At 34.2% G+C, this 17168-nt stretch overlaps 1 protein-coding gene across 7 annotated transcripts in view; it reads right to left on the bottom strand.

The window, feature by feature from the left end:
• LOC138189641 (myrosinase 1) overlaps window positions 1–16778 on the bottom strand; it is a 90844-nt gene extending 74066 nt beyond the window's left edge. For 4 of the 7 annotated variants that reach the window (XR_011176090.1, XR_011176089.1, XR_011176088.1 and 1 more), the window contains exons 1-8: window positions 16595–16778; window positions 11754–11945; window positions 11190–11305; window positions 10977–11110; window positions 9214–9890; window positions 8962–9112; window positions 8032–8273; window positions 7567–7725 (exon numbers count right to left, since the gene is read on the bottom strand). Coding sequence is in view for 4 of the 7 variants with exons in the window: in XM_069131722.1 (XP_068987823.1) it covers window positions 7605–7725; window positions 8032–8273; window positions 8962–9112; window positions 9214–9890; window positions 10977–11110; window positions 11190–11305; window positions 11754–11803 (1491 nt within the window). In the remaining 3 variants the exon portion in view is untranslated. The other 3 variants (XM_069131723.1, XM_069131720.1, XM_069131721.1) reach the window with 3 other exon arrangements.
• Between the last annotated feature and the right edge of the window lie 390 nt (window positions 16779–17168).

Here is a 17168-nt window from a genome sequence, read left to right as displayed (position 1 = left end):
CACATGTATCCTGCACGTTTTATTATATAGAAAATTTGAATAAATATTTCATATTTCTAATAAATATCATAATTTTTATACCAGCAAGTGATCCTTGCCATCATTTACCTTACGAGCTAATTATTCTAGTAATCCTTTATTTGGTAGCAAATAATCTTTGCCATATCTTTTATTTGACATGCAAATTATCCTTATCAGCAAATAAAAAATAATCTTTGCTGCTACATCTCTCGACCCTAGTATCTCGAATAATTCCTTTTATAGTAACAACAAATCTGTACTTGAATAGTATTTTGTAGTATCGCTATAACTATTTAATAAAAATTCGAACGATTTATGTTCACATGATATCTTTTTTATCCTATTCATAGAACACATTGATAAAGTAGGGTTGTGAGAAATATAGAAAGAAGATTCCATTCTTTAATTACAAAATCGTTCACATTTAATCTATGCGTATTAAAATTAATGTCTATAGAGATATTCTCAGAAAGAGAAATGATCCGTTATGTTCCGCTATGAGCCATTCTGTTTCATTTTGTTTCTTCTTAAGCTTCTATTATCCCGTCACAACTTCCGGTTTAAACTGTTCCAGAGCCAGTACCTGAGAGTAATGTCCCTCGATTGTTCCTCTCGAAGAGCTTCAACTTCATTTATTGGTGAAGTTGAACGCTTGATTGGAAAGCTAGTTATGAACGATTTAACATTTCTTTTTTTACTACACATAGAGTAACGAATATTATAAATAAATAGAATTCTTATATTTAATTCAATTTGATTTGCTTCAATCAGAAAAGAAATATGACTCGTCCCAAATGAGTAAATCCATCTTCTATTACATATATAATCATATTTTATGGATAATTCTCAAATGAACGAATATAGAGGGTGTCCAAGACACTAGGCTCGAGAGATGGAACAGCAAAGATTATTTGCCGATGCAATGATGAGCTGACAAGTATTTGCCAGTAAAATAAGAAGCTACTAAATGTAATTAGCCCGTAAGAAAAAGGATGGCGAGGATCATTTGCAAGTATAAAGAATTGTGATATTTACTAGTGAGTGGACTGTATTACAAAACTGAGTGTGGTTGATGTGAATGTTTCTGAGTTGATAATGGGTCACGTGTCGCAGGACTGGTGAAGAACTATTGATGATCACTAACCCTAAACTACTCTAGATGAGGCTCTTATGGTCCCCAATACGAGAATTTTTGGCGTGGGAGAAACACACGGATTGGTGGTTTAAACATTTTGAGCTTGCAAAGATCGTGGTCAGTTCAATACGACTGGTAAAACCTCTTCTGCAAGTGGCCACCCCCACGTTACCGACCCTCGAGGTTATGGGGCGACTCGTGAGGGCCTGCACGGGAATTGCATGTGTTTTTGCCAGCGATCATAACACGCAATGAAACCTTATGAAGCGCGTACTAATACATGCTGGGTGTTTTATGGTTTCGTAAGGTTATTGATGCTGAGAAAGTCAGAATTTCTTAGATTTATAAACGTATAAAAATATAAACGCGTAAAACTATGATTAAATAAAAGAGACAAAGACTGATATAAATTCTGAACATGAGATGAGCATAAGGAGAAATTCTGACTTGGAATCTAAAACTTTGTATATAATAAAACGTGTAGAATATCTCCGTGCGTAAAAGTGGGTAAGTCGGAACACGCGGGGACTGATTCAGCGCATTAAAATAAGAAGCAAAGTTCATGTAAACACACATCCGATATGATCTGGTTTTCGAGTTACAACGTATTTTATGATGCTGGACATTACTTAGATGAACGATTTCCTGGCAAATGGATAGAAATGGTGCTGACCTTATTTCCTGACTAGCTCGCTCTTCAAACTTGACTCTATTCGGTTATTAGTTGAGGGATTGTGTTGGAGTTTATGTCAGTATTTAAAATCTCTTGTTTATAGAACGTCAGTTGATAATGTTGAAACTTTTCGTCAACGTGACAGCACTAAGTTTCCGATAAATCCGTGTAAGCTGTTCGAACAAGTTCGACAATTTGTGATGCGACGCATTCACGATCCTATCGAAGCTGGATGTGGTCACTTCGAGCAATTTCTCTCAAGATAGATAAACAACTATTACAACACGAAACAAGCTGCTACTCGAAAACAAGGTCATATCGGGTAAACGTTTAGACGAACTTTTCTTTTTATTGTAATGTGCTAAATCAGCTGCTGCTGAGTTTTCCACATGTTCCGACTCGGCTTGTGCAATAAAATATTACGTAATTATGTTATATAATGACATTATACGGTGAAATAATATTTTAAACTTGTACAGTTCAAAGGAATATTAAACGTTTTGCATCAAATTAACGTTCGGTAATGAGGATTTTAGAAGTTCTATGATGTCCCTACTTTAATGTTTTGCAGCATACAAACAGATAATAATGTTCCGTTTCCAACAAAAGAGTCGCAGAGTAAATGTTCCCTTTTTGTCTAAAAATGCATTTTCCAACGAACAAACAGTTCCATCATGATTTCGCCATTAATAGCATAACACGTAAGTACGAAAATCCTTTTACGATATATGTGATCGAATTAAGCGAAGTAATTTTGCAGGTAATTAACCTACTTTTGCAACTTCTGCGTTCCTGTTTTCTACTAGCATTTAGTTGCTGTATAAGAAACAGTAAGTAAAAGCGTCGCATTATGTACTTCATATGTCTTACGTTAACTCACTTAGAGTGATTGTGACATTCACAAGAAAGAACACTTAAAAAATACCAAAAGAAATTCTGTAATTTTAAACCTTGACAATATATATTTATAATTAAACAAATCACGGAACAATAATTAACAGAAGCAATAAGTAGATATAATACAGCAAAGACTACCGTAGTCTTGTAGTAACAACTACAACGTAATTAACGAACTTCTTCATCGCAGTCATCAGAGAAAGATTATCAGAATTCGATGAAAGATGGCATCTTCCGTTCTTTTCGAGCGCTTTCTGCTCGCACAATCTACGCTACAGCAAACTTCTTTGTTTCTGTGTTTGATAACGCGCTGTCCGTGCATCTCGAACGACTTTCGAATTGTTCTCGAAGGCAAAGGCAAACGCCTTTAAGGATCGCGATGTCGCCGAACGATAATGGCGCACGACTGTTTGTCAGAAAAGTATCGGAATCAACTTGAGTAGTGATAAACAGAAAAGAAGAAAAAGAAACAAGAATAGTGGAAACTGCTTCTCGCTATTGTTTCATACAATTTTCTCGACGTTATTGTTTTGTATGTCGTTGCCACGAACTTTTACAATTACACACTGCGAAACATCTTGAAAATCTTTCTGATATTCTTCGATTGTCATACGTATCCTATCGATTGTATACACTTCAAAAGTTACGTTCGTCTAGTTTCTTTAATCGAATTATCGACTGTTACGATGGAAACATAAAATCTCGAGCTATTACGCGGATGATAAAAGGGAAGAGTTCACGGAGAGACCATCTAAATTTAATCAAAAATATCCTTCAGAAGTAAGAGCTTTAAGAGAATTTATGGATAGAAATCCTTCTATGTAAGAGGAGTTGTAATAGAAATAAAATAGCCCATATTAATTTTTCGTGTTACTTTGAGTTTGATATGTTTAATGTCATACGTTCGTTACGTACTATTACATATTGCAATATTTGAATCCGTTTTGTATACGTGCATCTTACAATTATTACACAACATTCTTGCAATATACGCGATCATGTAGCCTTAGTACCTTTTTATTTTGTAATTTACTGATTAAGAGAAAACATTTATACGTTACCCCGTAAATGGTAAATAATTTCTGGTGAATTTTCTGAGCAATAGAAATGTTGCATTTTCTATAGTGTTTAATTGGTCGGATGAGAGTATAGTGAGTGACAAATTCTGGAAGAATAAACTTTTGGGTTCTTATGAGTTTTGCAAAGAATAATAAAATAGAAGCGTTTTTATAGAAGAAGAAGATACGTAGAATAGTAAAACACAAATACTTTCGTCAATAATTAATAATACAATAGTCAATAATTTAGTTTGTGGTTATTACATACAAAAGACACGTAATATGCATATATATAGGTATGAGGAAATATCAGGCATAAACAATACCACGTGTTATTACTTACGTGTGTAGATATATATGCATATCGCGAGGAAACACGTCAACGGGAGTCGTAAATTCCCGTTACGATTATAATAATCGACGCCGCGAATAGATCGATCCCCTGATTTCCGTTGAGATAATAGGGGTGGTTGAGGTGGTATAACGCTACGATTAACAGGGTTATAAAGTTTATATTTCCAACACTTAGGAGTTACACTGAGGCGTATGTATAAGTTAAGTAAGTGATTGATTTAAGGATAGTAACCCGGTAATGACATGTTGACTATTCTAACGATGAAAAATAAGTAAAGTACAGTGACGATGCTGTGTCGGAGGAAAGCTAGCGATAGATGTGTCTAGCGCACGGGATCATCGGATTTGTTGATGACAATTTTGGTTAGGAAAGTGAGGGCAGTAGACATTGCTTCTGATTGGATAAACGAAGGTTGGTGGGCTAGGAAGGGTCTTAGCCGCCCTCGATAGAAAGTTGCTAGTAGGAAGCATCGTACGTGAGAAAAACCAACTTTCCCGTGTCAAGCCGTAGTAGACAATAATCTTTAGAAAACGATTTAGAAAAAAAATATTTGTTCAGTCTGAAGGACCTTGGCTAGCCACCACTCGACACTAACTATGTCGTTAGTGCCTTAACAGTGGTTAGTGCCTTAGGTTGCGAACGTTCGGAACCCGGGTTCTAATCCCGGCCACCAGAGTCCAATTTTTCTTCCATCTAGATTAGAAGAAAAACAGCAGTATCCCATCAGCGACATCTACAGCCAGCGCAACAATTATCACGAACAACACTTTTACACCTCAGGTCCTTAAGACTATTGAGGGTACGCAGTAAGGATGAGCGGACATCTGGTTCCTATCTTGCCCGCGGTGTGTGGCCTGGTCTAGGTAGAGTGTCGCCCGACGTAACAATGTTTATATATACACATTGTTAAATCTAAACAACATATATCAGATAATAGCGAAAAGAGTTATGTGATAACGTAACAACAAAATTTTTCATTTGAAAGTTAAACTTTTAAGAAAAAAATAAACAAACCGCTGAGCTGTAATCTTGATAATTGGTAATAAATCAAGCAGTTTACATTTTCACATCACCAGGAAATCTGTATTTTACCATCAATAATAATTCTAATCTTCTGATCACTTATGTACATCTTTTTCCTTCATATCTTTTTCCTTCAGCCAGCGTAATTGATTCAACAAGAAAATATTGACATTAGGATAGATAATAGCACGATGGATAACAAACTGGAGTGCGTTAGTAGTGTCGGGGGAGGATGATAACCATTTACGAAAGGTATAAGGAGGAGCTTTTTAGTGGGTCGGAATTAACATCTCGCTAGTCCCACATATCCCATTAGTTCGGGCTAATGGGTCCCTCGAAAAAAGAAAGTAAGGAAAAGAAAGTAAGACAAAGAAAGAAGATGATAACCTAGTCATTTCCATATTGACATTATTATTATATATGTGTATAGTCTGGTGTAGATAGGGTCGACTAAGGGAATTCTACATAAAGATTATTTCACGAAATAACCAGAATTTTATGCCGCCAAGAACTGTAAACGAGAAACTCATGCTTGTATGAAAAATGAAAACTGCTCACATCGTTAAAGACTAGGAAAAACTGATGCCGCCAATGTTACAGAAAGGATTAACATAGACGCGTGGAATATTTAACGCGATAATCTCTTTTCATTTTCCTGTCTACCATTAGTTCTGGCGTATCTCTCTTTCTTTCGCGTAATTCCTCTTTATTTTTGTCGGTCTGCAATTTCGTTAGCCTATTTCCAGAAACATTTATCCTTGTTTTTTCATCGTCTAATTCTACCTTAATAAAATTAACCGGATATAGTGGTACTTCTTGCGGACCTGAATTCTCTGAATTTACTCCTTCCCGGATAAACGATAGCTAATCCCTCTCATGGGATTCCAGAGCACAGATTTTCGGCCTCTCTGCATATATTATACGTAAACGTGATATTTACTCTGGGGAACAAAGATTTCCTTGAGAATATCCAGCCGGCTTCAGGCTCGACTGAGTTTATTCCGCTCGATTTTTTGACGTCGCGCGTACACCATTACGCTCTTTCCTGTTTGCATGGCCCCTCGAAAACCAGAAAGAGAAACCTCGCGTTGAAAGTGGATATCGCGATTGTACGAAACTACAGGTATATCATGTTATTTATAAAAGGGGAATGGACTGCCAAAAGTAAACGCAAATGGCACGATACGAAATGTAAGGTAGAAATAAGAACATATCTTCAGGAGTACTAAACTTTGTTAAGACTAAAGTCGAATTATATTGAAAATTTAAATAGGTGTATTGCGTTATACGATTGTTCATAAACATTGAAGAAATATTTATAGCAATGTTATTAATTCTTTTATCACTAATAACAATTTAATCTTTTTATTAATATAATCTAATATGTATACTAATGATGATTATAGTTACAACGTTGAAGGCTTGACATAAACTAAATAAAAACCACGAGCGAAGAGCACGATAAGCAAATTTAAAATCTAATAACCAATTCCGTTTTACTAAACAAACTAACGTCAAAACTATATTTATTTGACCGTGAATGTAAGTAGGTATGTATTTTTTCACCTCATTTATGTACAATATACACCTCCATTCGATTGTTTTGTACGATGTTCAACGTACGAAATCTTGAAAGTTATATGTACGATGTTATAAGATAATTACTGGAAAACAACTGCGTTAAGCAGAGAACGATACGTTATTTTGCTTTTCTCTTCGTTTTCGTTAGCTACTGGTTGTATAGAAATGCGTGTAAACGAAATAGGCACTCGAGCATCTACAAGTCGAATTTTTACCTCTTATCTCTAGGCCTTCGTAGCCGACGTTTTATCTCGTCCTTGGCCAATTCGATCTTCCAATATGAATAGGACATAAACGCAACATGGATAGATGTCCGTTAAATGAAGTTCTTCCTCGTGAAGCCGAAAATGTTATTTGATGGCACAAAAAAGGAAAAAATCGTAAAAGGAAAAAAATTTCGAAACAAAACTACGAACATAAGATAACAGATTAACTTAATATTAATGAACTTAACACTTATAGATCAAGATAAAATTGTACATGTTTTAATATTATTTTTCTATATACATATCACGTTGTTATATACAAAAGATAATTTTTTCTGCTTTTCTGCCCATCTTTTTACCCATACTCCTTTAATGTTATACATTTTTAAAATTTAAACTTATTTGCCGTGATGAATTTTTATCCGCGCTGGCTTTTAAATTATTAAAACTTCCAGCTGAAGAAAATAAACATGAATGAAGTCAGAGATATAAAATTGTTTCCTAAGATTTTAATGTAAAATGAATAAAAAATATTGACCAAAAAGAAAACTTTTCTGAGAATAAATCTGTGGAAACGATGTGGAAAAGATGGTCGGAATCTTGTACACGATACTTACGAATATAAATCGTATATAATTTAAGGTGAGCAGAGATTTTAACAGCTCCTATCAATTTTTCCAGCGGCTATAACATTTTGCCACCAGGAAGCAGACTTCTTCAACAATCGTGGTCTCTTTGGATCTTTGAAGTCGACAGAGACGATACCAAAATGTTCGCTAGAAATTATAATACGTACTATTAGTCGTTTCCATCGGCATGAATATCCTGTAAATTCTCAAAAAAGATATTTTGCAACATATAAAGTGCAAATCGCTCAGGATACTTGGCTTCTGTATTTATAAATATTAATATGCAGATCTTTTATTTAAATCTGTATTTACTGTGTTTCGTGTGTTTTGATAATTAATTAATTTAAAAAAAATGAATAAATTGACGATGTTAATTTTATATCTACGGTTCTAGACTATTTTATGATGTAAAAAAAATCACTGTATTCTCATGTTAATTTCGTGATCGCTTACCTGTATCCCCTGTCCCATTCGAAATTATCCAGAAGCGACCATAACATATATCCTTTTACGTTCACACCATCAACGTGAATGGCGAGAAGCATCTGTCTTAAGTATTCGCGATAGTAGAAGATTCTGTCGTCGTCGTTGAGTGTTCCGTGATCGGAAACACCGTTTTCAGTGATATACATCGGTGGGTTGCCGTAATTTGTCGCCAACTGACGGAGAACATATCGGAAACCTTCGGGTACAACCTGAAACATGTAACAAAAAATTACTGTAACACGTGTTTTATGCATTAATTATTTTCGTGACATATAAGTAACATATGAATAAGCACGTATGTTTGTTTATTATATTCATCTTAATTTGCACAAAGAAATTTTCACAATTACTAAATTACATGTCGTCTCCTATTACGACAGAAATATAATTATATATATTTATCTATTTCCATCATACCATTATAATCATAATAATTTATGTGTATTACGCATATTTATATTAATATAATTGTTGGTAATTTTTCTGCTAAGAATATAACTATTATCTCGTATAAAGAAAAAGTGTTATTGAAATATACTGTTAAAATATTAGTTCTAAAATATTCCATTTTCCTATAGAATGAAGGATATAGGACGAAGAAAAATTTCAAGTAAAATTTTCAAGTAGAATTTAAAAAGTTTAAATCGCATCTAATTAAATTTTCTCTCGTAACTCTCGACCAATCTTTATTGCTTTCATAACTCGTATAATATACAATACGATAAAAAATCGCAATTATGAAGTTCGAATCTTAAGAATCTTTTCTTTAATAATTCATTCAAACTCTTTTTATTTATTTATTTTTCTTCTTTGTTATTTTCTCTATCAAAAGAAATTAAGATTGTTTTTTTTAACTACTCAAGTTGCAAACGCAAGACTCAAATGTAAGAAGAATACCTTCAACCAGTCAGTAGCTGACGACATCCACAAACTATCGATAGTCTCTATCACTCCTTGGTCATTTTCTTGGGATGGTATACGTCCCATAGTACCAGTTGCAACTAGCCTGGAGGTGTAATGATTTATAGCCATAAAGTCTGAGGCTCCACTGTAGCAATAAAAATAATATTAGATATAATTACTGATAGTAGATGTTTGTTTCGCCGTACACTTCAATTTCGCTTCAAAAAGAATAAAACAATTCAATACCGTATATATTTGATCCACTCTGCATCGAACGTGGGTAGACGAGATTTCGTGTAACCTTGCTCTGCGCTCTTGTTGGCCACCAATTCTTTCATCACAAGTGGATAATCGCCCTCCTTGGAGTATATCGGGTGCATGCTCCAACCAACGTTGAATTGAAAAGACGTTTCCGCAGCATCGGCAGACTCAGGATTTTTCGGCATATAGGCGCTTAAATTGATCAGAACACCAACTTGTCCCCCATATTTCTCCTTAAATTCACTCTCGTAGATCCTATAGGCTCTGGCGTGCGATTTCAACACGTTATGCATGCACAAGTACTCGCCGAATCCATGTACAGTTTTACCAGGAGCGTGTATACCAAGACTGTAGCCATTTTTACAAATAGCAATGGGCTCGTTTATCGGGATGAATTTCTTCACTTTCGATCCATATTCGCGGAATACGACTCTCGCGTAATCGCCGAACCAGTCGGCCATTTCATCGTTCGTCCAGCCTCCCATGTCTTCTAAAACTTGCGGATGGTCCCAATGGTAAATTGTCAATAATGGTTCGATGTTGTTTGCTATGAGCTCGTTGATCACATCATGGTAGTACTGGACGCCATCCTTGCTGATTTTGTTCGGGAAACCCGTCGGCAGGATTCGTGTCCAGCTCACGGAGAAACGGTACGAATTGAACTGTTGAAATGTAAGAAGAAAATTAGCTGGTTTCGTTACTATCTACATATATCGGCAGTTTTGATGACCAAATAGCAGTGGTGACTGATACTTCGATTCCGAATTTCATGAGTCTAACATTCACGAATACATGGGTTCTGGATTTCCATCGACCTAATTGGGTTGTTAAAATAGTAAAGTCTAAGTTAGGAGATTTATTTGTGTAAAAGGGATACGTAGTTACGTGAAGATTTATAAGAGTTCTAATGATCTGAATTTTGACGCGAATCAAAGCAGTATTGAAATAAATTGGACACTACATGAGAGGCTACAATACAAGTTTAGAATCAATGTCATTAATTTAGATTATTCAATTTATTACGACAGTTCTATTGTGCTAAATATAGAAGAGTTCGAGTCATATAAAATTGTGTTAAATTATACCGGAAACTGAAACGTGTCACTCGAAAGTGAAGCTTTTTAAATCGAACAACAACTGGTACGTTTCGAACAACTCCCTAACTTAGAAGTGACGTTCTGACATATGTAATTCCGTGTAAGTTGAGTGAATTACGTACAGCAAATTCATGTATAATTTCAAAGGAGGAGGTTTCATTCTTTTCCTATAATATTCAACAATTACAACACGTATCCGGTATAATTAATTACTATCAAGAGTTACCATTTTGTTGCACATTGTTATAAAATTACTTCTTATCTACTTAGGCTTTCGATCTGATCAGAATACAAAGTGCCTAAATAAATAAATAAATAGTAAAGAATTTTATTATGTATACGTACACAGCAATTATTATATTGATTCTACTGTATAATATGAATGAATCCATTATTCGTGACATGTTATGATATATATCAAAACAATTTTGCACACTTAAGTTAAGAAATAAATTTAACCAATTATATCACCAATAGTTTTATAAAATATTACATATAATTGACTAATAGAACATGCAAATAGATATACAAGGGATCAAAGGAAACAGTTCAACTCAAAGCTACAGGACTGCAAGTAGAATAAGCATCCTAAAGACTATAGTAAACGACGCATTTGTACAAAAATTTAGCAGCGTATTACGATATATTTACCCCAAGCTTCTTCAGAATAGCAATATCCTCCTTGTATTGATAATAAGAGTTTGTAGCAACATCTCCCGTCTCGTTGTTGTAAACGCGTCCTTTACCATCATGAACGAATCGATCCCAAGTACTTTCTCCTTTATCTACGTTTCCAACGTGAAAGGAAAGTTATTTGAAAAATTCACAGATTTGGGAGTCAGAATTAAAATTTGATCAACCTACCGCTCACATTCCAGGCACCTTCTATTTGATATGAAGCGGTCGCAGCTCCAAAGAGGAAGTTGGGCGGGAATTTCAAATATTTGTCCTGATCTTCTGCATCTTCAGCACATGTAGAGCTAAAAAAGAAGGAACATTTAAAAAATGATCTATGATTCAACGAGAAATTTCCGTTTGAAAAACTGTATTGAATCGATCGTTGAAGAGTCGATCGTCACGATTCTAAATGGAAAATTTATTTATTTACTGAATCTTCAGTAACGTAAAAATGTTGAATGTCGATTCTGTGAAACATAGCTAAGTGTAAAGCAGAGAAAAAGGTAAATAAAATTGTTTGTTTAAAAGTACGGATTATGAAAATATCGATTAATAGAACGATTGATTATGAAAACATTGATTAATGGAAAATTTGAGAGTAGTCATTCGTAAGAAAGATTAAAAAATAAAAATTGCAACTGAAGAAAATTTGATATATTTTCACTTAAAAACTTTGTTTCTGCTTAACATGAACTTAACATAAATATTGGAAAAATTTTCTTAAAGAAGAATAGAAAATTAAGTACACACATTGCAAGTAGAAGAAGAATGCTGGATCCCAGCCAAAGCGTAGTTGACATGTCCGCTTGAAAACTATAAATATATCCACAATTCTTACAGCTTGTTTATATATATAACATGTTGCTTTCACATGTTATCGAATCTTATTGATAATACGTAGCTCTTGGAATATTTGTACATTCGCGTGCCTACTCACAAACACTGCATTCAAGTTGATGTTTTTAATTCATCGAACGTTTAAGGATCTTATCAATATCTTCACATAATCTCGATATCTAAATAATCTTCACATTATTTTTTAAACAATTTCTTATCAATTTATTTTATTTTATCAGTCTTTGAAACATTTTATAATATCTTTTTATAATAACATTTGTAATACTATAAATCTCTTCCAGACATATACATATATATTTTCTCCGATAAACTTCTACGTAAACATATTTGCTTTTTATTTAAAAAATAAACAAACTATATACATATTTAGACAACTTATATTAAACTACGAATATTGAAACAGACTATGAATTTTTATGCATGTAAAGTATAATACTCATACTAATATTTAACATCTTGTTATCAACATAAATTTACCAGTAACTTTAACCAGTAACTGTCGTTTCTTTGGTAAAAAATTTCAAGTTCGTAAACTTTACGTAAAAGGCCAATTTGCGTGTGACACTAACGTGGTGTCACAGGACACTAACATTTGGCCTACGTTTGTTTATACATACGTTGATAGCCGCCGGACGTGAAGGTGTTACGTAAGTGAGAGACATGGCAGATAGAAACAAGACAAACGGACGCATTTAAGAGGCATTCGCCGAAACGCGTCGTTTCTCCGTTCGAAATACCTCGAGAAAAATCATTCCAGCGGGTAATACGTATCCTGACAGGTAATCTCCGCGAAACATTCGGCTATAAGGTTATATAAGCTGGATAGAAAAATACGCGTGGAGGTACGAAAACTTTGTTGCCGCGAAGATACCACCTACCGCCTCCCTTTCTCCGTTCTCCATTTTGTTTCTCGATATCCCGATACGAAATACGTTGTACGTTCGCCGTGCCGTGCACAGGAGACGCAGTTTTACGGCAGTTTGCAAAGAAAGTGGATCACAGGGTATTCTCTTCGGCAGAGGATAGGGAACATTATACGAGCGACAGTCGCTGGAAGAAATCGGGTCCGCCGTAATTCCGTCATGCGAACGACAGTCATTCGAACGATGCACGTGAATGCAGCCTGCACGTGATCGAGACATACGCAATCAAGGTCGATTGCGGGTAATTTTTTCTCTAGTTAAATAGATGAGTGTCGTCGATTATCTTTAAAACTTCGAGTGTTCGACAACCTTTCATGACATTTTATATTTTGTGTCAGGGTGTGATAAAATGACAAGAAACATATAAAAGGAATAATTTTATAAATAAGATGTTTGGAAATTAAACCGGTCGGCACCATTTTTCCAAAAGTATCTTAATTTTTGTATTGGAATACATGGTTAGTGATCAGTATATATTTAATTCTTTCAATTGCTTGATCCTACCCCTCTCCTTCTCGTTATTCACAAATTATTAATAGTTTGCGAATTTTTATGTGCATTTACATTTTCGCGAATACAACTAGAGAAAATAGAAATGTATCCCACCTAGTGAACATAAGGTTCGCTACAATACAGGTATTATAGGTACTTCGGATATTCTATATCTTCTTAACAATGGTATGGGGAACTGAGTGATAGAAAAATGCACGAAATTTGCATAGTATGCACAACTATAGTAGCGTCCTCAAATTTTCTTTCGCGGAAGAAACTTTATTACATAAGTAGCTTTCAATACTATATCAAACATGGTAATCACGGTAACCATAAAATATACGAATTCAAAGGTCTGGATCGTTTTATAGCTATGAGACGCAGTCTTATACTCGTAAGATACTCGCTACAATGTATTGGGTCGGCAACTAAGAGATTGCGGATTTTGTCAATACCACCTAATGACAAAGTCCGCAATCACTTAGTTGCCGACCCAATAATACCGGATGGCGATCGAACTTATTACACAACCTAATATAATATTAGATGGTCCTTTTTCAAATTTCTTTCTTAGCACATCGCGAAACAGTTGAATTTTATTGATAAAATAAATCTCACCGTAATTCGATGAAAATCTGTTATATTTATTAGAGTAACTGACGTTTTGTTAAAATCTTTTCCTCTACAACGGGAGATTTTCGTCTGATGATACCGGCGGCGTCTCGATGCTGCTAGAGAAAACACGATGGAATTTTCTGCGCTGACGTACACTTCCGACCTTCTTAATTGAAATATGATTAAGAAATGTTGCCGCGGCATCCAGAGCTTTCCCATTTTGTTAATTGTCTCAGCTAATTCACCTCTTTCTTGCGGATGATACGATAAAAACGTTTTCGTCGCGTTTCGGGTCAACACGGAGAAATGTTCGATAGATAAAGTGCTGCCGATTGGCTATGTACGTATATACGATTCTTTGAACTCGCGAAACTTTCAGATAGAATTCTACGATACCCTTTCCTATCGCAACTCGATTGTGACGAGAAATTGATCGTGGAAAAATTTTAAAGAGGCTCGATGGTAACAGAGTACGAATAATCAAGCATCGAACGTTGATTAAAGGTACCTCTTATCGATACAACGTTAAATTGCGAAGAAGAGGTAAGATCTTCGCATATGACTTATGTGACAGATTTGAATATTATAAGTTTCTAGTAAAAGAATGCTTTGTTGATATACATATTAGATCGCGGATTACTTTCACAACGCAGCAGGAATTATTACAGTTTCGTCAAGATTTACGATATTTGAAATTATTGGAATTTTATTGTATTACTAATATCCGAATGTAAATCGTCTGGATATTATATTTGGAAAATTGTTTTTTATGAATAACCGTTAAATAATTTAAAGAACGTAAAAACACGTGTATATTATCGAAATTTTGTTATTAAAATGATAAAAACTTTGAAGTGATGCGGCAAATAAGATATTTAATTCATTGGCAGAGGATAATAAACAAAATGATATATTCGTTGTTCATTAAATAAATCTAACGCGTAGAAATTTATTAGCGAATCAGGTACTTTCACTCCATGACAGAAATAATTAATCGAACAATCAAGAAATTAATCTGTGACAATAATTTGAATACAACATTTTTGTCTAACTGATTAAACCTTTCTATAAGGTTTACGTAACCTTTGTGCAAAATATTCTAACAAGTAGCTACAAGTTTTACTCTGTTCTACTCATCCGTTATCATTTATTAATTGATATACTGACCAACATGAAGCAAAAATCAGATAATTTTATGTGTATCGCGATAACGAAGTGCGATATTGTAAGTGCTGTATTATCGCATTGCTTGGACAAATGATCGAACTTGAAGATAACATTAATCCTGGCTTTATTTCCCGATTACCGTACGCATTGATTGTACTCGAAATTCCACTTATCGTAGGCCAATCCGTTCGTAAAGGACAGCAAAACTGTATTCTATGTCGTCGTTGAATTTATGTTTACGTATCTTCTATACATACTGTTCAATCGAAAATTTATATCGAACAAATCACACGAGCACGATTGATAGAATGACGAAAATGATAAATCGAATAAACGAGAAGGATAAATCAAATAAATGTGGAAAACGAAATGGGACAGAGTTGAAACGAAATAGAACTGTCGTTGAATGATTAAAAGTAAAATAGATGTCACAATACCACGTTGCAACCACAGCAGATACATTCGTTGTATATTACGACGCTGAATATTTGAAGTAACTTTTAAAGAGTATCACCGCTTCCATGCCACGAGACTTTCAGTAGAATTCGTAGACCGTAACATTTTTAGGAAGAAAAATTATTAATGCACCAGTAAGTTTATCTCAAGTTAGTGAAATATAAAGTTTTTCCAAGTTATTCGAGTTTTTAAAAGGAAATTCCGCTGTTAAAACGTATTTCAAAAGGGTGCTTCTGCATTCTCTGTCTACCCTTTCTTCCCTAATAATAAAAATATTCGTAAACGTTATCGTATAAAAAGTTGAATCGATTCCTTACGCAATTATAATTTAATCACGAATGTGCGTTTTGAAATAATATATTACAAGAACACAATTCCCTTTTTTTTGTGGTTTTCATTTTACTGGATGTAGCCGTCTCTTTTCTTTCCTATAAATCTTCCTATTGAATATTTTTCGAAAATAAATTCATTTTCCTTTCCTTATGAATCACTTTTCGGAGCCTCAAAATCTTAAGATGTATTTTCGCTTAAAATCTGTTGCTAAAACTTAGCTATATATATAGTAAAGGCACATCTAAAGAAGAAGAATTGCAGATATACTAAAATGTATGCTAACGAGAAAACATATGTCGTAGTTAAGCGTTGTACGATTTATAGCCATGATATAAAAAATCAAAAGAGATTGCTTGCATCTTATCGACACATTCGATGTCGACTAACATGCTGCCTGCTTCGCCTTATCTTGAAAGCACATCCACCAACTGTGGATTATTATTCATTTATGAGACATTTGAAAGTGCAAAATTGCACAGAATCCACATAATACGACAGAATAAAATATCTAAAGTATAGTAATTCCTATAATATTTCGTAGGTGATTCAATCTTCTACCGAGATACTATCTTTCAGTTGACCGATTAAAATTATTTATTATAAACTTGGCTTATACAACTGCACATCGAACGATCCATAACGTAATTGAACAATAAAAGCAAATTCAGAAATCGATTTACATTTAATAGCTTTTCTTTCTTTGATTATTTACACATTAAAGTAAGAAATATTTTTCATTCGAAATACCTTTTGGTGTTCCAAAGACTTTCACAAAATTTGATAATCGATGGTGATCGACAAGTAATCGCTTCTAACGTAAAATCACGAAACCGCAATTTCTTATGAAACAGTTCACAATAACGTACATTTTTTAGTACAAATAGACACTCGAGACTGGACGGTATTACCGAGAAACTAAAACTAAACAATCTCTCCTTGAAGCTCTACTTATATGGATATCTACATATGTATGAATATACGTGTCTCTGTCACTGGCGCACGCTGACAGAACAATTCTTCAGTGGAAATCGCCCAACAAAGATTATATTCTGTTAAGTTTTCAATAGTTCCTTCCTGGTAAAGGAAACTATGAATCAGTAGTTTGTAATATACATACATATCACTTCCGTTTCGACGATATGTTGTATAATAATAGTTAAAAATACGCACATTCTGATACAGTATGCTACAATGTGTCACGCAGTAAATATACAGGGTGGTTGATAACTGGTGGTACAAGCGGAAAGGGGGTGATTCTACGCGAAAAAAGAAGTCGAAAATATAGAATAAAAATTTAAAAAAATTTTTTTTTCTTTTTTAT

The sequence above is a fragment of the Bombus flavifrons genome, chromosome 2 (assembly GCF_040668555.2).
Source record: "Bombus flavifrons isolate JBK064 chromosome 2, iyBomFlav1_principal, whole genome shotgun sequence".
NCBI lineage: Eukaryota > Metazoa > Arthropoda > Insecta > Hymenoptera > Apidae > Bombus > Bombus flavifrons.
Note: the sequence above shows the minus strand (reverse complement) of the source record. Positions and strands in the feature narration are given on the sequence as shown.